We start from the raw sequence: 25,235 nt of genomic DNA, 5'->3' as shown, positions 1-25,235 counted from the left end.
ATGGAAATCATGCAGACTTGAAATGATAATTTGTCCATTTCTATCTTCCATAACTCTTCTAGTCTCAATTGGTCTGAACTGGTCCAATCTGCAGTAGAATTTGTGATTTGCCTGAAACCATCTCACAGCACTAGCAATGAATAAAAATAGTGTGTTTTAACATTGCTTCCATATGACAGAATTGGTTTGATTTTTTTTTTGTTTATTGTGATGTATTCTTAGCAAAAACATAATGCAGTCCACAGAGAGTGGCTATAAATGAGCAAATCTTAGCAAAAGATTTTGTGAGCTGTACACACATTCCAAGCTTGCAGAAGTGATAAATGGGACTATCCAGGAGGTATATTTAGCCCTGCTTTGCTTAATGCAATGATTAAATAGAGCACTAGAATAGCAACAGCAGAATTAGCCGTTTCAGAATAGCATTGTGGCAATGTTGTGTGGTTGACCATTGGATCATAATAGAATCCCTTTAATGAGGCTCATGAGACAGGCACTGGAAATGTAAAATGGCACAAAGTGTGGTCATAGAAGTACATTGCATGTCCAAGGAAGACACTGCTCTACTTGGGGAAACATCCTACATATAAAAAGTTGAAAAAGAAGTAGGCTATAATGTGATTGGTTACAGATAACAAATAAAGTTAGTTGATTCAAATGGATCCCAGATCCATACATCAACCAACTGGCCTATTGATCAATGAGCCCATGTTCTGCTACCATAACCTATGAGATGACAGGAAACATATGACATGGTTTCTCTGCAGCAGCAAGTGCAGAAGGGTTCTGCCATCCACTTCACTAGACCAGCCACATCAAATTGATACATGTATTAAAGGGTTACATTTGAAAGAGTGTTAGGGTACAGCTGCTGCTAGGTTCATCCTAGAGCTCTCTGGCAGCTTTAACATTTTGCAAGTTTCAAGCCATGGAAAATTATTTAAAAATAATGAAAAAATCATATATTTTGCTTGGAGTTTCTTTAGTGTCTGGAAACTTTTGGGGAGGGGATGTGCCATGGCTCAACAACACATCTACACTATAGAATGTATGCAATTTGACACCACTTGAATGCTCTGGGATCTTGAGAGTTGCAGTTTGATGAGACAGCAGCACTCGTTAGCAGAGAAGGCTAAAGATCTTGAAAAACTACAGCTGCATGCTTCCACAACATTGGACCAAAGTAGTAAAAGTGATGTCAAACTGCATTAATTCTACAGTGGAGATGCAGCCTAAATCAGTCTGAATTACTTCAAGCCAATCTAATATGGTATATCATCTCCATTGGTCTGGGACTGCATTGGTCACCCAATTCCAGCAATATAATTCCAAAGAAAGAAATGAAGCTTAGCGAAGTTTGCTAAACCATTTTTATGGTAGTCATGGGTTGCAAATCTGACAGGACAGCCAGAAAATCTTCCCCTCCCTACCTGCCATTTAACCAGGAGCAGAAATGATGGACAAGTTCTAATGAGCAATTCTATGTAGGGAGGATTTCCGGCTTCTGAGAAAGAGCCATTCCTTAAAACTGCTTCTCTGAAAAGTTTACGAGGATGGCTGGCTAGCTAAGCAGCCCAGCTGTCTTGGGAAGATTTCGGCTTTGGCATGCTGAGAAAGAGAAGTAAGTTGATATGCTTATAATAAGTGGACTTTGGAAATCCTTCCCTCCTTTTTGAAAAGCAGGATACACCCAGACAACGCTATTCATGCTTATTTCTCAGAGAGCTTTATTAGTCATGTTTTTTTCTAGAAGGTGTCTGCCAGATTTTAAAACCATTGGCTGAATGAATGACGATGGCAAAAACAGCAGCAGGAGCAGCAATAATAATGACAAAAATAACACAATGAGTGGTTATGCACCTTCCCATAAGGAACCATTGCTCATGCAATAGCTGTAGTAATTTGGTCATTATTTGCTATGAACTCAACCTTTGACTTAAGCAAGGACAATGGTCAGCAATTGTCCATCTCAGGTCTTGCAAATTCAGGGTAGCTCTGGCTTCCTCGATGGAACTTTGCTTTATTACATTACTAGTAGCTTGGGTACCTGGAGTTGCCCAGGTTATCAGAAAAAGTTATTCCTTATTTTACAAAATGTATAACGTTTTGGGTGAACTACAACTCACATCATGCCAGGTTAATCCCCTGAAACTCCATCAATACATGAAGTTTGTTATGTTGAGCAAGTTTGCTCTAGATGCATCACTGGTGGGGGTCAGTGAGTTCTCCGGCTGCAGGATGAATTACAGTTTTAAGAAACTACAGCCAAAATTTTGTAATTCAATACATTTACATTAAAACACATACCTACACCACCTGCATTTAAAAAAACCCATAGAGACACATGCCACTATGGTGGATATATCATTAACTTTGCAATGTAGTAGTACTATACATTATGTGTGGCGGAATGGAAATTACACATAGTTCACATTTTTACCAATACAGAGAAAAGATATGCCACACAGATGATCAGTAAAGAATAAAGTGTATACCCTGTTATGCAGAGCAACATATATACAGACATGTGAACAGTTGTGTTGACTCACACAATGTCCTTTGAGACAGATTGAAATAGTCCTTACGTGTCCATGCGATGGATCTTCTTCCAGAAGCCCAGAAGCAGAAAAATATACTATACTGTCTTGGCAAGCTCCCTGCATAGAAAAACCTAAACATGTAACTGTTGCCAAGACTCCCAGGCTCAGCTAGCATCTTGGGCATAGCCCAACCAATCAGCTCAGTGCTTTACATTTTTTAGTGAACACACTTACCAGCTGATTTTTACATGCTCCAACATGTTGGAAGTGCATCCATAAGATACCATGCATTTTTATTTTCAGAAGCTGAAATTGTTCATTTGAGTTCATAATATTAAAAGAGAAATCATTAACCAAGTTAATGAATATTTATAGCATCAAAATTTATAATGGGCTTCCCTAGTTTTATACTTATCTATTTTTCATAAATGATATTCCTGCCACAGAAGCTTCTAAAAAGCAAAACAGGAATCTAAAGATATGTAGCAAACTTCAGTCAACAAAGCCAAAATATGCTGAACAAAGAACCTAGTTTTCAAATAGCCCCTTCCTGAAGCCCAAGAACAGCTTGTTCCTATATGACCATATAATGACCTTGAAAATCTACCATATAATTTAGTCATAGCTGATGACTTGAAGAAACCTGCTCCTTGTTTTAAGGAATTTTCTTCTCCATGGAAGAAACAATACTGGTTTAAGCATTGTGTTCTGGCTCTTTGCTTCCCTACTGAATTCATATTTGAGGTGGAAATTTTCAGTGCTTTATCTGTGCCTCAGGATACTGCTTTCTCTTGATTTTTATTCTGTTCCACAGGAGATGTTTAAACACACACACTTTAAAGAATTTTCTCCCCCTCTCTGCAAAAAGAAAGAAAGAAAAGCTTTTTCTTTAGGGTATTTGGAAAGAGCCATAACTCTTTTTTTCTATTCATGACTTGTAAAGTATGGTTTCCAAACCAGTTGTTGGCTCTTCGTTGTTATGTGCCTTCAAGTTGTTTCCAACCTGTAGAGACCCTGAGGCAAAGGAAGCACCAGCCAAGAGGATGTGGCCCTCCCAAGCCCATATTAGGGTTCCAGGGCTGAGTGGGGAAATCACACCTTTTTTTGTGTGTGTCAGGAGCAACTTGAGAAACTGCAAGTCACTTCCGGTGTGAGAGAATTGGCTGTCTGCAAAAATGTTACCCAGGGACAACCGGGTGTTTTGAAGTTTTACCATCCTTGTAGGAGGCTTCTCTCATGTCGCCGCATGGGGAGCTGGAACTGACAGAGGGAGCTCATCTGTGCTCTCGCCACATTCGAACCTGTGACTTGTAGGTCTTCAGTCCTGCCAGCACAAGGATTTAACCCATTGTGCCACTGGAGGCTGCACTTGAACCCTGATCTCCAGAGTTGCATTCCAGTGCTTAAGCCCCAACCCCATGCTGGCTCTTTCCTAACTAAACAAATATTATCACCAATAAATGTATGTCCTGATCTACAGACTGGGTTGTAGAATAAAGTGTATCAAGCAAAGTTGGGTAAAAGTCTGAAATAAGCTCTTTATTCAATGTGTTGCCAAAGGCTTTCATGGCTGGAATTACTGGATTTCTGTGAGATTTCCAGGCTGTCTGGCCATGTTCCAGAAGCATTCTCTCCTGACGCTTCTTCCACATCCATGGCAAGAATCCTCAGAGGTTGTGAAGTCTATTAGAAACTAAGCAAGTGAGGTTTATATATCCGTGGAATAATGTCCAGGGTGGGAGAAAGAACTCTTGGCGGCAAGTGTGAAAGTTGCAATTGGCCAACTTGATTAACATTGAATGGCCTTGAAGCTTCAAAGTCTGGCTGCTTCTTGCCTGGGGGAATTTTGTTGGGAGATGGCCCTGATTGTTTCATGTCTGGAATTCCCCAGATTTCTGAGTCTTGCTCTTTATTTACTGACCAGATTTTGGAGTTTTTTAAATACTGGTAGCCAGGTATTGTTCATTGTCATGGTTTCCTCCTTTCCGTTGAATTGTCCACATGCTTGTGGATTTCAATGGCTTCTCTATATAGTCTGACATGGTGGTTGTTAAAGTGGTCCGGCAGACAAGAATTCTTTCTCCCACCCTGGACATTCCACAGGTATATAAATCTCACTTGTCTGCTTTCCACCAGACCTCACAACCTCTCAGGATGCCTGCCATAGAAGTCAGGATATAATTCTTCTGGAATATGGCCATACAACCCGGAAAACTCACAACAACCTAGCTCATTATTCATTTCAGTGAGCCCCAAATATAAACTACATCACACAACAAAACTGGCTTTGCAAAATCTAGATTACACCTGTCTGTGTTGAAGAGTATTGTAAAATTTGGAAGGAAGACCTGCCCCAAAACACCCCAAGGGTATCATTGGGCATCAAGAGGTCAATTGATCCCCTAGGTCAGTGGTCCTCAACCTGGGAGTCCCCAGGTGTTTTGGCCTACAATTCCCAAAAATCCCAGCCAGTTTTCCAGTTATAAACTGGTAGGCGCTGAACAGACTGCGCTCTGGCACCACGAGATGCAGAGCCAATCTTAAGAAATGGGGCTACAAAGTGGAATCCACAACATGCGAGTGTGGAGAAGAGCAAACTACAGACCACTTGCTGCAATGCAACCTGAGCCCTGCTACATACACAATGGAGGACCTCCTTGCGGCAACACCAGAGGCACTCCAAGTGGCCAGCTACTGGTCAAAGGATATTTAATCAACTACCAAGCTTGCAAATTCTGTGTTTTGTCTGTCTCTTTGTTTTTGTTAAAAATGTAATACAAATGTCTGGTTGCTGATGACACGATAAATAAATAACCAGTTGTATGGATTTCTGGGAGTTGAAGGCCAAAACATCTGGGGATCCATAGGTTGAGAACCACTGCCCTAGGACAGGTAATTGATTACCTCCATTACTATAATCCTCCCACTCCCCCATCTCTTATGCTTCCTTGATGCTGGTGCACATCTCATCCTTAAAATGGGGTAAAAACCACATTCTCTGAAGTCTGTCAAGCCATGGATACTGCAGATTCTGGCACCTGCTTGAGACCATCTTCTGCACTTAATGCAATCATCGTCTTGGCCTCCAACCTGTGCCAGACATATCAATCTAATCACCCAGACAGCGAGACTGGATTCTGTGTAAACAATTTCAATCAGATAGAATTGGTCAGTGTAGAAGGGCCTTGAGTTTGTCAACCAATAAAAGAAGTTTTACTGGGCCAGTGGCTTTTAATTGGGAACACAGGGGAAAACTAAAATGTATAAGACAGAAGTACAGTGTGAACCAATCCATTTTTCCCTTTCTCAACTTCATTTTTTTTCCAAGCATATATTAGAATCACGGAATAATAGAATTGGAAGAGACCACAAGGACCATCTAGTCCAACTCCCTGTCATTCAGGAAAAACACAGTCAAAGCACCCCCAACAGATGGCTAACCAGCTGATGTTTAAAAGCCTCCAAGGAAGGAGTTTTCACCTTCTTTAGGTTCTGTTCATAACTAAACTTATCTGAGATATTTCACATTTTGTTCAAGGAATCTATGGCTCTATGTTTTCCTAGTAAAAGGTAAAGGTTTCCCCTGACATAAAGTCTAGTTGTGTCCAACTCTGGGGCTTGGTGCTCATCTCCATTTCTAAGCCGAAGAGCCGACATTGTCTGTAGACATCTCCTAAGTCATGTGACTGGCATGACTGCATGGAGTGCTGTTACCTTCCTGCCAGAGTGGTACCTATTGATCTACTCACATTTGCATGTTTCCGAACTGCCTTGAGTCCCCCTGTCGGGGTTGAGAAGGGCGGGGTACAAGTATGGCAAATAAATAAATAAATAGGTTGGCAGATGCTGGGGCTAACAATGGGAGCACACCCTGCTCCCCGTATTCAAACTGCTGACCAGCTCAGTGGTTTAACCCACTGCACCACCAGGGCTCCTACTCCCACACTTTATATCTTAGGAAAATTAGCATAGTATATCCTAGACAGCCCTTTCCCATTTTTTCACCTTTTTATCACCTAACAAATCCAAAGAATTGTACCTTAGTCCTCTTCTACTTTCACACACCTTCAACCAAATTGTCAATCTAGGCAAGAGTGCCATAGTCTTCTCCTGTTTCCACAGCCTGCCTTACACAATCAGGATTCTTATCAGAACTCCCCCTCCCCATCCATCAATCATTTCACTTATCGATGTATCAATTAAAGAAAATTACTTATTTCAGCCACTTGTAGGTGTCACTTCATTACTTTCAAATATCTCTTGCTATTACAGAATACAAGACTGATGGGCGGGATGAATGCCCTATTTAAACTTACTAAATATTAGGGCAGAAGGCAACCCTTCCCTACTCAGATTGATGCTTCCAAGAAACAAGAAAACGTAAAAGGTAGGTAGTAAGGTTGCTTGATGGAGCCGTCCCATAAGGATGTAAGAAAACAGCAAGATTAAATGTATATGGGGAAGGAGGAAGCAGAAACAGACTTCTATCTCCCTCTTCCACATAGGCACACATCTCCCTGTGGTCTGACCCATAAAACAGAGAGCAAAACATATTTAATTGCCTGTAGGGGAAACAGCTTGTGCAGGACGAGGGAGACCGTAAGAATTGGAAATCGATAGCTCCCAGCCATTTGTTCCTGATCAGAGCATGATTTGAGGAGAATGTCAAAGCAATCCTTCAAAGCCAAAATATATACGTGTATGTGTGTATATATATAATTTCATTTTCTACCAGGTCATTTAGCCATGTGAGGTGACCCTTGCAATGCGGTGAAAATCAAATATTTCTACCAGACTGACTTCTTGTTCTTCTGATGTGCTCAGCAAAGCTTTGATCCTCTGTGGCCTGGGCGAAGCAGAGAAACAGCTTTTAACCAGGAAAGTTAAGGAAGGGGAAAGCAGCAAATGGAAGAGTGGAAGGAGACAGGCCCCTTTATTCTAGTGCTCAGACTTTTAAAAAATGTCTCCAAAGTTTTCTCTCTCTCTCTCTCTCTCTCTCTCTCTCTCTATATATATATATATATATATATATATAGCATCTGGGTTGAGCTGTAGTCCGCTGGTCTCAGAAACAGCCTTCCCCTAATGGCTCTTAGCCACCTGCTCCCTTCAGTGTGCTGCTAAAAAACGTTATCATGCCATCTGTTAAGGGGTGGCGAGCCGAGGATTGTGGTCTCGCTGGTCCTCGAGGGAGATCCGTGGCATTTAATCAATCTGCTTGCAATTGCTCAATATGATTAGCGTATAATGGTTCAGGTAGGTCATGGCCACAAACATCTTCTTTATTAGTGCATTAGACAGCTGTAAGAGAGCACACAGCGATCCCATAAAAAGAGGCAAGGGTTGGCGCGCTTTGGAAGAACTGCAAGAAAAAGGACCCCAAAACGTAGAATGTAAAAAACACGGTAATGTCAGCTACAAGGAGAGAGGAGGGGAAGGGCTCAAAGCGGAGACATTTGGCAAGAGAGAAACGTGTTATGGGTGCTGGCTTTTAAATTATTAAATCAGTATTTATATTTATATTTTAAATGTACTAAACGTCCCAAGTTTGTATGAAACTGTGACTTTTATTTCCTGTGCTGGTTTATGACCAAAATAAATGATTTGATTTGATTAGAAGACAACCACCCTTGGTAATGTAACGTTGTATAGTAAAGTCAAAAGCAGGCCCGTAGCCAGGATTTTGATTCGGGGGGGGGGGGCTGAGTTTGATTCGGGGGGGCTGAGGATCTACCCTAGCAAACCTTTTGTATCATTATCCCAATACTCCCATGCATATGGGATATATTGAGCATGATGATCAGATCATGATATGAATAAACATAACAGTTTAAATAATGTACCAGTAAGGCCTTCTCACGGACCACCCCGGCTACATGCCTGGTCAATAGAGTGTGTTTGACTCCAATCCCTGGTTTGAAACTGTTCATGGCAATGGTTAACCTGGGCCCAATCTCGAGCTTTCAGCCTTTTATGAAATACACTTGTCTTGGAAGTCAGACATGCTCCAACAAATGTAGACAATTCTTGAAAGTGTGCCTTGTTCTGCAAGCCTTTGCTGAAATGCAATCATCCATCTATTTCACAGACCACATCAATAGACCTATTTTCAAGTATATGGCAATAGGAAGTCCCCAATACAGTGGGGTGTTCCAAGGAAAACATAGCTCACAGAATCAAGACAGTGACTAATGAACACCACCCAGGCACAGGAGGACTCCAAGCATAAGCAATCAAGGGCTAATGTTCACCACCAAACAAAAGATGTCTCTAGGCAGGAAACAATTCAAAGAGAATAAAGCCTACTTCTCTGCAGATGCCCTCACTATTTGACTATGCTAGCCTCATGTTTTGTTTTGTTTTTGTCATGTCAGGAGCGACTTGAGAAACTGCAAGTGGCTTCTGGTGTGAGAGAATTTGCCATCTGCAAGGACGTTGCCCAGATGTTTTGATGTTTTATCATCCTTGTGGAAGGCTTCTCTCATGTCCCTGCCTGAGGAGCTGGAGCTGATAGAGAGTGCTCATCCGAACTCTACCCAGATTCAAACCTGCGACCTGTCGGTCTTCAGTCCTACCGGCACAGGGGCTTTACCCACTGCGCCACCGGGGGCTCCTCATGGTTACTCACATGCTAATAGGCGGATCCCACTCAACACACACAAAACTAGCTTGCTAATTTCACCTTTTAAACTATTTAACAGACAATGGTTCTTTTCTCCCACCCAGGACATTTCACAGGTATATACTTAACTTGCTTTGCTCTAACCAGATCCTCTGAAGATGCCAGCCACAGATGCAGACAGGAGAAAATGCTGCTAGGACACATCCATACAACCCAGAAACCAAACAATACCCTAATGATTCCAGGTGCGAAAACCTTCAACAATACATAACTCACATTTGCTCCCTTTCAACACACACAACTCCAATTTCATAAGTCACAATGGAGGCTTAGAAACTTGTGGATTTATTTGCAGACATCTTTTTTTTCAAATTATAGAAGATTACCACTTTGGTTCCAAAGTTAACTTTAGCACATGAAGTTCTAAAATACCAACTCATTTAAATTATTAAATGTTCACATGGGACCCATGAAAACATCATTTTATTTCCCACCCCAATAGACTACCTGTCAGTATCCTGCAGTTCTGAGTAGTAAAATTTGATAAAGCATACTATAAATCGGTAAGGCATTACATGTGTAGGTCATGTCACAGGTGAATAGGGCAAAATGCCCAGCCATATGGTAGATTTAGTCACCCGCTCATCTACATCTTGTGTTACTAAGCAACATGCTGGACTTGAGTCTCTACTCAGTTAAACAGTAAGACCTCCTGAGCCCTAAAAATGATTGATATTCACAATGTTCTTCATATTACAATCACAAGAAGAAAATTTTGACCCAAATGAGGCACAGAGAGATCTGGCATCAGTCAGTTGTCCTCAGATATCCAAGACAGTTAGTGTTGTCTCTTTCTTTTGCTTAATTCAAATACATAGGGTCCATTTCAAGATGCTTGATGATTCCTCGGAAGTATGTGTAGTTATTGAAATATATTAATCATAGGTAAATTGTTGGCTTCCTCACAAAGGCCTACTAATGAGCTCAGGGACTATTGTGTCCCATAAGTTGGAAACCTCTCCACCACCTTTGCTTTGCTTGATGGCAGAATTCCTCGCCTGCCATTTTTCCTTCTCTCTGTCAACTGTGTCAAATGCTGCTAACTGCCACATTGCTGCTCCATGACAGATGGGACAGCTGGTGGCAGGGAACAAAGACGAAGATGGGCTAGACAGATTTGGCGAGGAAAGAAAAAACAGATGTGTAAGGTGTTCTCAAGACAAATAACCACAACTGCATAGCATAACCAAAATAACCCCCCTCCCCCTCAAAAATGCAATATGCATTTTTCATGTGGCACAGAGGAGAGTTTAACAGAGCACTCCTCTTCTAATAAATGAGATGCCGATGTCTCAACGGTTTTTCAGACCATGTTCTGGAGAACCCTAGCATTTCCCGAGACTCCAGGATTCTCCCAAGATCAATAGTACAGAAATAAAGCCCCAATATTCTACTTTAACTATCATAGCTCCATCTTAACAATCCTGGGATAAGCAATTTGGGAAGGGACATTTAGAATCTAGACCAGTGGCTCTCAATGTGTGAGTCCCCAGGTGTTTTGGCCTTCAACTCCCATAAATCTTAACAGCTGATAAACTGGCTGGGATTTCTGGGAGTTGTAGACCAAAACACTTGGGGACTCACAGGTTGAGAACCACTGATCTAGAGAGCCCTAGTACATCAGCAAACTACAAATTCTAGGAATCCACAGGATGCAGCAACTGAAGTGGAATAATGCAGCATGAATCCCATATAATCAGAGGAGAGGTTTCTGGACTCATTGTGAAAACCATGGATATTGGTGAACCCTTTTGAAACGAACAGATTTATTAGGTCCTCCTGGGCAACTCTGTAGCAAAAGCATGTCGCAAAACTGCATGGCATACCTAGAAAATTCCTAGAGAAAACGTATTTTGTTGAACGGGGGTAGGTGAAACCATGAAGACTGGCCCCATGGGTACAGGGTTCATACAGTAGAGTCTCACTTATCCAACCTTCACTCATCCAATGTTCTGTATTATCCAATGCAGTATGCCTACTGCCCGGATCCACAGCTGTTTCAATACATTGCAATGTTTTGGTGCTAAATTTGTAAATATAGTAATTACTACATAACCTTACTGTGTATTGAACTGCTTTTTATGTTGATTTGTTGTAAAACATGAAGTTTTGGTGCTTAATTTGTAAAATCATAACATAATTTGACATTTAATAGGCATTTCCTTAATCCCTTCTTATTATCCAACATTTTCACTTATCCAACATTCTGCCGGCCTATTTATGTTGGATAAGTGAGACTCTACTACACTACCGTGAATGGGCCAATCACAAAAAAAGTTGATTAAAAAGTACTGCTGAGATGGAAACTGTATCAATTAAGCAACAACATTATCTATTTCATATTGTTTTTCAGAGCAAGAGAGCTGCAGCCGTATCCCTCTCTCCGTCCCCAAAAGCAACAGCTTGCAACTTTCTTCTTTTCCATGTAACAAGCACAATTTAGTTTTTTAGGTTTTTTTTACAGTGAGAAGGCACTAAAATAATTGGGGGGCATTATTTTGAGTTCAGTGCAGACATTAAAGTCACTTTGTGAAGAGTGTCCTTTGCTATGAGCTGTATGATCAATTATTTCTTAAAAGTGACTTTCCATGCCACGGCGATAGAGATAATTGTTCTTCACTCAAAACCTTTTTCTTCAATGTGCAGCCATAGGGAATTGATAGAAACATTTGAAAGATCCACGTTTGGGGACCAAGCAGCCTATGAGACAGATTCTTTGCATTCTAAGCAATTTTCCACAAAGCTCTTCCATTTATAGACCATTTTGTGAGTGGAAGTGGACTCAAGTTCTTCCTCAAGAGAGAAACAATGCAGAAATACTGTACAACTCTAGCAGAATATTTCTACATCATGAACATGAATTATCTCTACCACTAAAGTTAGGGAGTAAGTTGATGTTAGTATTCTGCAAGATAAAGGGCTACTTCCAGTGCTGGACTTAGGACAAAAGAGGCCCTGTGCTAGTTAACTTATGCAGCCTCTTCCTTGGGCCCTGAAAGAGGTAGAGCCAGTAGGCCTACACTGCCTGCTTTGTGGCACACTTCCATAACATCTGTTATAGAACCCCATTATGCTGATGACAATGTCATCTGTGCACATTCAGAAGACCTACAAGCCACTCTAAACACTTGCAGAAGCATACGAGAAGCTCGACTTCTCATTGAACATTGATAAAACCAAAGTGCTCTTCCAGCAGTTACCAGCCAATCCCTCTGCAATGCCAGAAATAAAGCATAATGGTGTAACATTAGAAAATGTTGACCATTTCCGCTATCTTGACAGCCACCTCTTCCCAAAAGTCAACAATGACACTGAAATACAACACCGCCTGAGCTCTGCAAGTGCAGCATTTTTCCAAATGAAGCAGAGAGTGTTTGAGGACCAGGACATCCATAGGGAGACCAAGGTGCTTGTTTATAAAGCTATTGTCCTCCCAACCCTGCTACATGCCTGCAAAACATGGATTGACTACAGGCACCACAGTCAATTCCTTGAATGATTCCATCAGCGCTGCCTCTGAAAAATCCTACAAATCTCCTGGGAAGGCAGTGTGCTGGAAGAAGCAACGACCACCAGCATTGAAGTGATGCTCCTCCACCATCAACTCCGCTGGACTGACAACGCTGTCTGAATGCCCGATCATCCTCTCCCAAAGCAGTTACTCTACTCCCAACTCAAGAATTGGAAACTTAATTTTGGTGGACAGGAAAAGAGATTTAAAGAGGGGCATAAAGACAACCTTAAAAACTGTGGCACAGACACTGACAACTGGCCCTTGAGTGCTCTAACTGGAGGTCAGCTGTAACCAGCAGTGCTGCAGATTTCAAAGAGGCACAAATGGAGGGTGAAAGGGAAAGCCAAGAGGAAAGCATGTCAAGCCAACCCTGACCAGGACCACCTTCTGTCTGGAAACCAATGTCCTCATTGGGGAGAACATGCAGATCAAGAATAGGGCTCTGCAGCCACCTACGGACCCACTGCCAAGACACCACATTTGGAAGACCATCCTCCTCGAGCTACGAGGGATCGCCTAAGTAAGTAACACTTCCATACACTATCAACTCTATCATTATGTCTGGAATCACTCTGAAACAGAATGACTTCACATTTAGAATTGCATCACATAAGCAAATTCCATTATAAAAATAATTTAAGGGGCAGGAAGATGGGCCTCCCTGGGCAATGGAGCCCTGTGCTTACGGCAGTGGTTCTCAACCTGTGGGTCCCCAGGTGTTTTGGCCTACAACTCCCAGAAATCCCAGCCAATTTACCAGCTGTTAGGATTTCTGGGAGTTGGAGGTCAATACATCTGGGGACCCACAGGGTGAGAACCAAAAGCTTAAGCACACCTAAGCACAATGGTAAATCTGGCACTGGCTACTTCTCATTAAGAAGCCCACAGAAACTTCTGCTTTACAGCACCTGATTGTATGGTAGAATGGATTATTTTAACTAATAAAAAAGAAAGATGCATTTTGCAATTAGAAGCCTTTCCTTGGTTTGTGTACTCTGCAAGGGAGAAGGGTATTTCTCACGGTCAAACCAGTCCCGTTCCAATGCATTGATTTCACATTTGCAAAAGAACAGAAGAAAGTTTGCAAACAGTGTGGAAATATCTAATGAAGAGGATAAATTCCTGTAAGTCCCTGAAAGGAGCAGCAAAATCCCACAGTTTCAACTATTTATATATTTATTTTAAAATAAGCAAATGGAGCAAAAGAAGACAATTTTGGCTTTGCAGTGACAGCTTCTCTTGTTCTGATGGCCAGGAGTTATATGAATAGCACGGTTCAAAGGTTTGCCCAAAATCACACCTCAAAGCCCCAAAGTAATGTCTGAAGTGCTTTTACTGCACCGCCAGCAATACTTTGAACACTGACTTGAAGTGTTTTCTGTTGCCTGAAAACATTTGTTCCCCTTTTTGTTTGTTTGAAAAACATTAGTTACAGGTGAGTTGTAAATGGGTTTGGAATTAGTATAGGAGGACAATGTTGTGCGATCTATTTACATCCCAAAGACTGAACGCTGAACAAAACAGGACCTCTTCTACTACATGCTTTCTGTAAGTTGTGATCTAGCACATCTGACCCAGTATGTGCTTCAGAACAAATCAAATAGCAACACAACCACAACAACAAACTAGAAAATTATAACCCAACAACTGAACACAAGTGTGACTGCATTTTTAGAAAACTGTTCATATATGGAAACATCTCATAGCCAAACTTTCACAATAATGATCCACTCCGTTGAATCTGAGGAAAATCACATACACACCTGTCATATTGTTCATTGTCAACTTAGAAATTACCAGTAAAATTATGCAATTTATGAAAAAGTATGGAAAATAGCTTAATCCACACATATTGTGACACATCTAATAACATCACGCTGTATTTAAGAAGTGCTTAATCACAATTCAGTACATTATTTCACTATATCAGCCTAAAAGACTGTGGATATTAGCTTTGTTTTTGCAGGGATAAGGAGGGCACGGTTTCTCCTGTATTCAAGAGATAAGTACACACAGGTGCAACCACTAAATAAACCTGAGAAATGTGCAAACAAACAATTAAATAACACAGTTTATTTTCATTAGAATCCATTTTCATTATAATCCTTTCATTTCATGCAGCTGAAGATACAAAAAGAGGTAGAAGTAGCTTTGAGAAAGGCACACACCAAAACAGAAAGGAGAAAAAGTGGAGTAGCAAAGAAGAGAGCCAAAAGAAGAACTTACAGAATTAATGCTCCTCTCCAGAAAAGTATAACTTCCACTTACATGAAGCTTCTGTGTAGTTTCCTAGAGGGAAAAAACAGAAAGCATTGTCATTTTCTTCTGATCACTAAAATGGACACATTTTGGGAATAGCTGCAGCTATGGAATACATTATGTTTTATGCTTCCTGGTGTAAAATAAAAAAATGGAATACTGTGGTTCAGATCTATGCAAAATGTTTATTTCAAGGATAGACAAGAACAAAATGAATATTTAAAAAAGCAATTTAATGCAAATTTCTCTGGAGGCTTTTAAGTAGAGGCTGGATGACCACCTGTCGGGAGTACTTTGATTGTATTTTTCTGCATGGCAGGGTCCCTTGGGGGTGATGGTGTTGGGGTATAAATAACATTTATTTATTTATTTATTTATTTATTTATCTATTTATTTATTTATTTATTAAGGTTGGACCGAATGGCCTTTGTAGTCCCTTCCACTTGTATCATTCTATGATTCATAGTCCAGATATGGGCACTAAGATCTACTGAGGAGGCCCTCCTCTTGGTCCCACCTCTGTCTCAGTGCAGTTGGTGGGGATGAGAGAGAGAGGGCCTTCTTGGTGGTGCCCTCCCCCCCCCCAACTTTGGAATGCCCTCCTGTGGGAGACTAGGTTAGCCCCCACTTTCCAAGCCTTCTGTAAACAACTGAAGATATGGCTATTTTGACAAGCCTTTGACCATGTTTAGAATCCCTTAAGAAACATATTTGAGGACCTAGAGACTATGTCACCATGCACTTTATGAGACTGATATGGATTGCAGTGGCTTTATACCTGCAGCTATTGTTGCTTTTACTGATCTTATCCAGGGGGTTTGTGATGTTTATGTTGGTCATTATTGCTTTTGTGTTATTGTCTTTGCACTTTTTTTGTATTTTGTGTGTTTGCCCTTTTGAGTGCTTTATGAGGTGCCCAGAATCCCTTTGGGAAATGGTGACAGAGTATAAATGAAGTTTTATTTATTTATTTATTTTTAATAATCAAAAAGCACACCTTGATATTGCCACTTTATAGCAGGGACTCCATTTTACTATGCCATTGCATATAATGGGACTTTAGCATCCATAGATTTTGCCATTCATGAGGAGACCTGAAACCAAACCCAATTGGATATCAAGGGCCCACTATACAAGTGAAACTGACACAGACCAGAATTAAAGCAATATGTCTATTACAACTAATGAATGGTTTTACATATTACTTCAACTCTTCCTAAAGAGCATCACAAGGCATTCATCCAAATTGCTTCCCACAGATTGGACCCATCCTGGTGAAATGCAAACTTGCTTTTCAACTTTTGTGTTACGTTTCTCCCCCCCCCCCCCACAATCAATTATTTATTAATTAATAAACAAATTCCTCGCTTGCCTTGCAGACAATTTCATGGTCCAGAAGGTAGAAGAGGCAACAAGGGGATTGGCTACTCTTGATCTCATCCTAACAAATGCGGAGGACCTGATCGATGCGGTCGAAGTGGTAGGATCCTTAGGGGCAAGTGATCATGTGCTCCTGCAATTTGAGGTACAAAGGAAGGCCGAAACTAAGACAAGTCAAACCCGCATTTTGGACTTTAGGAGAGCTGATTTCCAAAAAATGAAGGAAACGCTGAGCAGCATTCCGTGGACACAGATACTAAAAGACAAGGGAGCTACGGATGGATGGGAATTTCTCAAGAGTGAAATACTCAAGGCGCAATTGTAAACCGTGCCAACAAAGAGAAAAAATAGGACAAGTGCAAAGAAGCCAGAATGGATGTCCAAAGAACTTCTAACTGTGCTAAGACACAAAAGAGACATGCACAAGAAGTGGAAAAAGGGAGAAATCACCAAAGAAGAATTCAAACAAATAGCCAACACCTGTAGGGAAAAGGTCCGCAAAGCTAAAGCAAAAAACGAGCTCAGACTTGCCAGGGACATTAAAAACAATAAAAAGGGCTTCTATTCTTATGTCAGTAGAAAAAGGAAAAACAAGGAGGCGATAGGACCTCTTCGAGGAGAAGATGGGGCAATGCTGACAGGGGATAGGGAAAAGGCAGAACTACTTAATGCCTTCTTTGCCTCGGTCTTCTCACAAAAAGAGAGTCTTCAACCTCAGCAAGATGGAGTGGATGAGGGATTGGAGGACATCCAACCCCAAACTGGGAAAGAAGTCGTCCAGGAATACCTGGCCGCTCTTAATGAGTTCAAGTCCCCAGGGCCAGATCAACTACACCCAAGAGTATTGAAGGAACTAGCGGAAGTCATTTCGGAACCATTGGCAACCATCTTTGAGAGTTCTTGGAGAACGGGAGAAGTTCCAGCAGATTGGAGGAGGGCCAATGTGGTCCCAATCTTCAAGAAGGGAAAAAAGGACGACCCAAACAACTACCGTCCGGTCAGCCTCACGTCGATACCGGGCAAGATTCTGGAAAAGATTGTTAAGGAAGCGTTCTGCAAACACTTAGAAACAAATGCAGTCATCGCTAATAGTCAACATGGATTTATCAAAAACAAGTCATGCCAGACTAATCTGATCTCTTTCTTCGATAGAGCTACAAGCTGGGTAGATGCGGGGAATGCCGTGGATGTAGCGTACCTGGATTTCAGTAAGGCCTTCGACAAGGTCCCCCATGACCTTCTGGCAAGGAAACTAGTCCAATGTGGGCTAGGCAAAACTACGGTGAGGTGGATCTGTAATTGGTTAAGTGGACGAACACAGAGAGTGCTCACTAATGCTTCCTCTTCATCTTGGAAAGAAGTGACGAGCGGAGTGCCGCAGGGTTCCGTCCTGGGCCCGGTCCTGTTCAACATCTTTATTAACGACTTAGATGAAGGGCTAGAAGGCATGATCATCAAGTTTGCAGACGACACCAAATTGGGAGGGATAGCCAATAGTCCAGAGGACAGGAGCAGAATTCAAAACGATCTTGACAGATTAGAGAGATGGGCCAAATGCAAGATACTCCACTTTGGCAGAAAAAATGAAATGCAAAGATACAGAATGGGGGACGCCTGGCTCGAGAGCAGTACGTGTGAAAAAGATCTTGGAGTCCTCGTGGACAACAAGTTAAACATGAGCCAACAATGTGATGTGGCGGCAAAAAAAGCCAATGGGATTTTGGCCTGCATCAATAGGAGCATAGTGTCTAGATCTAAGGAAGTAATGCTACCCCTCTATTCTGCTTTGGTTAGACCACATCTGGAATATTGTGTCCAATTCTGGGCACCACAATTCAAGAGAGATATTGACAAGCTGGAATGTGTCCAGAGGAGGGCGACTAAAATGATCAAGGGTCTGGAGAACAAGCCCTATGAGGAGCGGCTTAGGGAACTGGGCATGTTTAGCCTGAAGAAGAGAAGGCTGAGAGGAGATATGATAGCCATGTATAAATATGTGAGAGGAAGCCACAGGGAGGAGGGAGCAAGCTTGTTTTCTGCTTCCTTGGAGACTAGGACGCGGAACAATGGCTTCAAACTACAAGAGAGGAGATTCCATCTGAACATTAGGAAGAACTTCCTGACTGTGAGAGCCGTTCAGCAGTGGAACTCTCTGCCCCGGAGTGTGGTAGAGGCTCCTTCTTTGGAAGCTTTTAAGCAGAGACTGGATGGCCATTTGTCAGGGGTGATTTGAATGCAATATTCCTGCTTCTTGGCAGGGGGTTGGACTGGATGGCCCATGAGGTCTCTTCCAACTCTTTGATTCTATGATTCTAATATATCATTCAACAACATTTTCCCATTTAGTACAGATTTAATCCATAGATTTTCTGTAGCTTTTTCTATTTTGGTCAATAACTTGGGGCAACAAAACACATCTACTCTTCACTTCACAAAAGGTTTGAAATATTGGGTAGAGTCATAGCAGCCAACACATGGAAGATGAACACCAATTAAATGTCGAAAAGAAGATGTAAAATTAGCTCTGCCTCTCACACATTTGATCTGGCTGGTGGCAAAAAACAGCCGATTTATAAATAGACTGAAACAGACTGCGGCTGGTCATTTAAAATTCCAATCCCAAAGCAAAATTAGACAATGATATCAGCAGCCAAACGATAGATTATCACCTCCTTATAGAAGAAAGCGAAACAACAAAATGATTAGACAACTTGGAATATTACTTCTATTTTGAGGCAATGTGTTTTTTTGTTGTTGTCGTTTTTGTTGTTGTCATTTGGCCTCAGTTTAATTTCCTGTTGGTCCCAACGAGAGATTTCTAATGTTTGGGCTCACAGAATAACTTCTGATTAAAAATAATCTTGGCAATTACAGCGCAGCACGAGCGGAGGCTGCCATGCGCTCCTTCCACTAACCTCTGAGTTTCTGACAGCAGTAATTGTGTCTATCGCAGCCCCTAGTTGTAAATGAAAACCCAGGGGACACTTTCAGGCATCCAGCTTCCTGAATCTTGCCCATATCTCTTAATTTGCACTGTCTGTCAAAAGGAGACACTCTCCTCTGTACTGAAAGGAAATCCTCAGAAGCAGCAGGTCAAATGAGCAGCAAAAAACTCTATGTCGTGTGTGTGTGTGCAACGGAAGGAGGAAAAGAGAAGTAGCAAGCTTATATTTAAATGTGTCACAGATACAAGGATACTTAAAGAGTGCTCCAGCACGTTTCATTATAATTCTACTTCCTTACATAGGCACCAGGAAAAGCTGTAACACACTCCGGAGCAATCGTTCCTTTCTTCTCATTTTTTTTATTAAAGCCTGTTTTCGTTCTAAGAATCCAATACCTGGAATGCTTCAAAGCACGATAAAACCGAGGTCTAATATCTCTTTTTTATTTGTTTGTTTCTTTTCTGTAACTCTGTATGCAATTGAAATGATAAAAGGCAGCAGCAATGGGAACACAACCACCAGAAGCAGTAAATATTTGAAGAAATAGAAGACATGTTACAAGGTATGGCACATAACGTACCCATCGTGTGACAATGCAGCATTACGCGATCCAATCAATGCATGGGATTTGGGGCTGCAACAAAAGGAGCATAATGTCTAAATGAAGGTAAATCATGGTGCCCCTCTATTTCGATTTGGTCAGACTTTCTCACCTGGAATAACACTGTGACTCTATGCTGTCCAGAGCAAGGTGACTAAAAGGATGAAAGGTCTGGAGATTATGAATTCTTCTGAAGAGTGACTTAAAGAGTTGGGTCTGATTAGCCTCAGAAGAGAAGGTTGAGAAGAGACATGAGAGCCATGTATAAGTATGTGAAAGGATGTCATAAGGAAGAGGGCGCAGGGTTGTATTCTGCTGCCCTGGAGACTGGGAAGCAATGGCAAGAAAGGAGATTCTATCTGAAAATTAGGAAGAACTTCCTGATCATAAGAGAAACAGTGGAACTCTCTGCCTCAAAGTCTGATGGAGGGTTCTTCTTTGGAGGCTTGAAACAAAGGCCGGATGGCTATCTGTCACGGGGTACTTTAATTGTGCTTTTCCTGCATGGCAAAAGGGGGTTGGACTGGATGGCCCATGGAGTTTCTTCCAACTCTGTTCTTCTTTGATTCTATGATTCCATGTTGACTCTCAAATTTCAGCATCTTCTGAAGCAACATGAGAAGCCTAAACCTATTTCTAACATTTTGGAGATGGGATAATTAATCTGTACTAATACTAAATTAATGTCAGGTAATCTATTTTGCAAATATAGATTCATAACCTATAGTTATAGAGCTGTAACTGTTCTATATGCAGCTTCCCTACATGTTTACCTTCATGACCTGGCTACGGTGATCCAGGCGACGGTCATCTTGAGGCTTGACTACTGTAAAGCCCTCTACATTGGCCTTCCTTTGTCAGTGATCCGGAAACTGAAGCTCGTGCAAAATGCGGCGGCTCGTCTGCTTGCCGGGGTGCTGGCGAGGTGTCATATCACCCCAACAGCTGCACTGGCTACCGATTGAGTACCGGATTACTTTCAAGGTGCTGATATTAACCATTAAGGCCTTATATGGTCTGGGGCCGGCGTACCTGAGGGCCCACTTATCCCCCTACCAACCCCAGAGATTACTTCAGTCCGAAGACCAATATGTGCTTGAAGTCCCCAACATCCAGACTTGTCATCTGTCTTCTACTAGGCAGAGAGCCTTCTCAATTGTAGCCCCTTATTTATGGAATGCCTTGCCAGTTGAGACCCGATCTATCCGAGACCTACTTGCTTTTTGGAAAGCCTGTAAAACCTTTCTCTTCCGACAAGCTTTCGATAGGTGGATAACTCTGGAATATGTCTGTTCTTGTTTTTATTGTATTTTAAAGTTAATTGTATTGTTTTAATCTACTGCTGTAAACTGCTCCGAGCCAAATTGGGAGTAGCGGTATACAAGTCAAATAAATAAATAAATAAAAATAAATGATAGCATGGGCCTGATTATAAATCCACTATCCAATGTAGCATCACAACCAGGAGCCAAAGAGAGTGAGAAAAGCTTGTTCAGATAGAGATCACAGCATGAGAAAAGGATGTTTCCAGCCTCATCCCAGCAATAAGCAAGGCTCTGACAATCAGAAGAAGGATCCCTGTTGCAATTGGTCATTGCACTGTAGATTGTTGGTGGGAAAGGGATGGAATCCTCCTCCTCTTGCATCCTGATGAAAAAACTTCCATCATTCCATGTGGCTGCTGGTCATAAAGGCAAGCTCAGGAAGGGGTGCTCATGCCAAAATACATGACGTTATCCATTTCTAATTAACTAGGTGAGGCAAAATATTGGCAAATACTGTCAGTGGCAATAGCTGTTCTGGGAGGAATTTTAAACCAACTGACAAAGCAACTGAATGAAGTTGTTACAGAAAGGATCACAGAAGCATAATGACAAATAACGAGTCTGGTTGTGACATGTTACATTACAATAATACCTTAATGATTCCTAGGACTTTATCTGCCCCTGCCCCCCTCCCCCGTCGATTCTAATCTATTGAGCTAATGAAAAGTGATGGAGTCTATCCCATGATGCAGGGGAACTTCCTGTCAGTGCCCATCATGATTTGTTAGGGAAACATCAGAAATAGTGGTGTTTTATGATTTAATTTATAATTGTATGCTATTATCATTATGTTAGGCTTCTGTATGTGAGGCATTAAATTTTGCTATAATTATAGTTAAGCCACAGAGCCCCACGCCACCCATCACACAACGTAGCCTTACTTCCGATGGGGCTGCGTGGGTCAACTGGGGCAGAAGTGTTGTAAGAGAAGGAGATGGAGAGGAGAAAAATTAACACATCTTTATACATGCCGTCATCTGCTTTTTGGACACTCATCTTCACTCGCTGGAAGTTGTATACCATCTTGTCTTTAACATTTTTAGTGTAATTTTGAGAGTTTTAAGAGCTTGTAAAAGTTTGTGATGTATCATGTATGTTTATTAAAGTTGTTATTTTATAATTTTATTGAGTCTGTTTTTACCCATTGGTTTGATTTTTTGTTTTGGCATTGAATGTTTGCCATTGTGTTTATTTTGCTGGAAACCACCCTAAATTCCCTTGGAGAGATGGGGAGGGTTATAAATAAAGTATTATTATTATTATTATTATTATTAGTAGTAGTAGTAGTAGTAGTAGCAGTAGTATTCTGTGCCAAAACGGGAACCTTCCAGTGTTCCATTTGAAACAACAGGATGACCACAGGCAAAATCCGAATGGTGATGCTTCCCCAAGTGTGATGGGAAGTGTCAGATGGTGGTGAGTCGGGGTGCAGGGTTCCAATATTGGCCAGCTGCCCCCCCCCCCAATTCACCACAGAGGCTGGTGAATTGGAACGCTGAACTGGATCAATATGATGAGGTTCGAACCAGTGCATGTATAATGTTGGCAAATAAACAACTAAATCTGAAGGCTGTGAATGCTACTCCCAAAAGAGGTTCAGGACCATTTATATTTAGAAGGAAGCACAGATTGGATTCACATCCCAGTAATATGGAAACCATCAACAATCTTGGTTAAGTAGAATTAAAAAAAGTGGAACAAAATACATTCAACTTGTTTTGCTGTCAGCTCAACCCTACTGAGGTCAATAATGTGATTAAATTATTCAAACTATTAGGCAGCTCCCTTTTCCGGTCCTGAAATTTTAATTCTTGTTACAATCACCTGGTAGTGTTGTGCTTGCAGGTACACAACTGCAAAAATAAAATAAAATTCTTAAAAGAATAGAACTGTTGCTTTCCAAGAAGCTTTCAATTTAGCACGATTACATGTCAAAATATGGCAAAGATAAGCATTAGAAAGTCACAATTGTTTTGTTCATTCATCAGTGTTTTATATCAACTCCAATTTTTCAGTGTAACATTTCTTCCCCATTTCTATTATCAAGATTAATAACCCAACAATGCACAAAAGCATAAACTGGCTAGGGGAAAGGGAGGGGGAGGTGAAAGCGAAAAAAGACTATGATTTACTTCCTTTGATTACTGTTTTATTTACACTGCTGAGAACATTCTATTTTTCTGCTTCATAATTCAGCACTTCTCCCATAAAGGAACATTAAAGCAAATCACCCCTTCTGTTTAACCATTGCATGCTAAACTGCACTCTATTGTAAACCAATTCCAAGCTCATACTTAAAAATTATGGTTGAGAGCCAATATAAAACTCATGAAATGAAAAGTCCTAACAGTGTATTTAAACAATGGAACCTATGCTCAAGGAAGAGAGGAGAGACAATCAGAATACAATAGCCAAGCTGATATGGCTTCTGCAAATCTCTGCTGGAGCTCCCACCATTATCTCTGGGTCAATGGGTTGCCATCTTCGATCATGGTGGGAAAGCAGAACTTTGTCCAACTTTGAAAAAGCATAATAAGTAGTACTATGGAGATGTACAAATCCCCACTCAGCCATGGAAATCCAATGGAGAAGTCACAAATCCTTAACCCCAGAGAAAGGCAAACACTCTCTGGATAAATCTGATGAATAAAACTTCATGATAGGTTGGTCCTGGGGTTGTCAAAATCCAGGAATGACTTGAAGGCACATAAAAAAGAAACACCCTTCACCATAAACTGGATTGACTCAGCTGGATATTGGCAATGTATAGTAGCCCAAATGGATCATGCCCATCTGTACAGACCCCTCTGGACCTTGGCTCATGATGTCTAAACACAAATTAGAATAAGAAATATATCTACATCTGAAGCGGGGAGCGCGGGGTCCCCAAAATTCCAGGAGGAAGAGGAAGAAGGAAGAGACAGAGACAGCTTTGCAAGTTCACAGATTTTAATGCTTACCCGGGTAAGGGCACCTCAGCTCCAATCTGGCTGGTGAGGTACAAAATACTGATCCAAAACACCCAGTATTTATAGGCAAAATTATCCAGTTCGCACATGCGTACAATCATTTGACATTTACACAATCTAATCAGTTTGTCCTCGAATCGTGGCCAAGAACATTCGTTTGGCAAGAACACTTGTTTTCCACAACTTTCCCTTACATCATCTGACCTCGCTCCAGATGATTTACATTGATTTACATTGAACCATTAAAATGAATCATAACTTCATATATTTCTTCAGATATCAGATTCATATTATTCCACACATCTTCATTTCTGTATCTTTAAGCAAGCATTTCCCTTATTAATCTTCTTTAATTACCTTCCCAATACCTTCACAATATATTAGTTCTTTCAATTGATCCATTAAAAAGATGTATTACATTTTTGTCTGCTATTTACTTCAACCAGACAGGAGGTGGCGCTGTTATACCATATCTTCAGATGTTTGCTTCTTCCCTGGATTAATAATTATCAAAGTTGTTCTGGGCCCCAACCTTTGTAATCTTCCACAAATAGCTCCTGGCCCAACCTTGGCTTTCTCAAATATTGACATATGATTAGGCCTCCAGCCTCCTGTCCTCCATGCCATCTGTCATTTTCCCTTTCTCCAGAGAATCACCACCAGAATTCCTTCTTCACATTATTAAGAATCCCTTTTTAAGGTAAGACTTCATTAAGTTCATTAAGTTATAATTATTTTTCTATTTAACTGCTGCCACACATCTATGATCTGAATACCATATGTGTGATAAAGAACTGTGTCTATGCCTGCCAGTTGCCATCATAACTTCAGTACCAAGAGATGCAGACTCCTAGAATGTACTGCAGAAAATACAGGGAACCTGGGGTTCCATTTTGTTTTCTTGTAAAAACAGGGTCTTGTATTTTCTTCCTGCAACCAGGGCTCAAGTTCTTTCTCTTAGGGTGCATGAATGCAGTCTGACACCACTTCAACTGACATGACTCAACACTACAGAATCAT

General features: G+C 41.2%; 1 protein-coding gene across 9 annotated transcripts in view; it reads right to left on the bottom strand.

The window, feature by feature from the left end:
* Positions 1-25,235, bottom strand: part of RBFOX1 (RNA binding fox-1 homolog 1) — a 1,606,230-nt gene that overhangs the window by 915,853 nt on the left and 665,142 nt on the right. For all 9 annotated transcript variants that reach the window (XM_067473372.1, XM_067473373.1, XM_067473365.1 and 6 more), the window contains exon 4: positions 14,963-15,025. In XM_067473372.1, the coding sequence (XP_067329473.1) occupies positions 14,963-15,025 (63 nt within the window). The remainder of the gene's footprint in view (positions 1-14,962; positions 15,026-25,235) is intronic.

Source organism: Anolis sagrei, chromosome X, assembly GCF_037176765.1.
Source record: "Anolis sagrei isolate rAnoSag1 chromosome X, rAnoSag1.mat, whole genome shotgun sequence".
Classification (NCBI taxonomy): domain Eukaryota; kingdom Metazoa; phylum Chordata; class Lepidosauria; order Squamata; family Dactyloidae; genus Anolis; species Anolis sagrei.
Note: the sequence above shows the minus strand (reverse complement) of the source record. Positions and strands in the feature narration are given on the sequence as shown.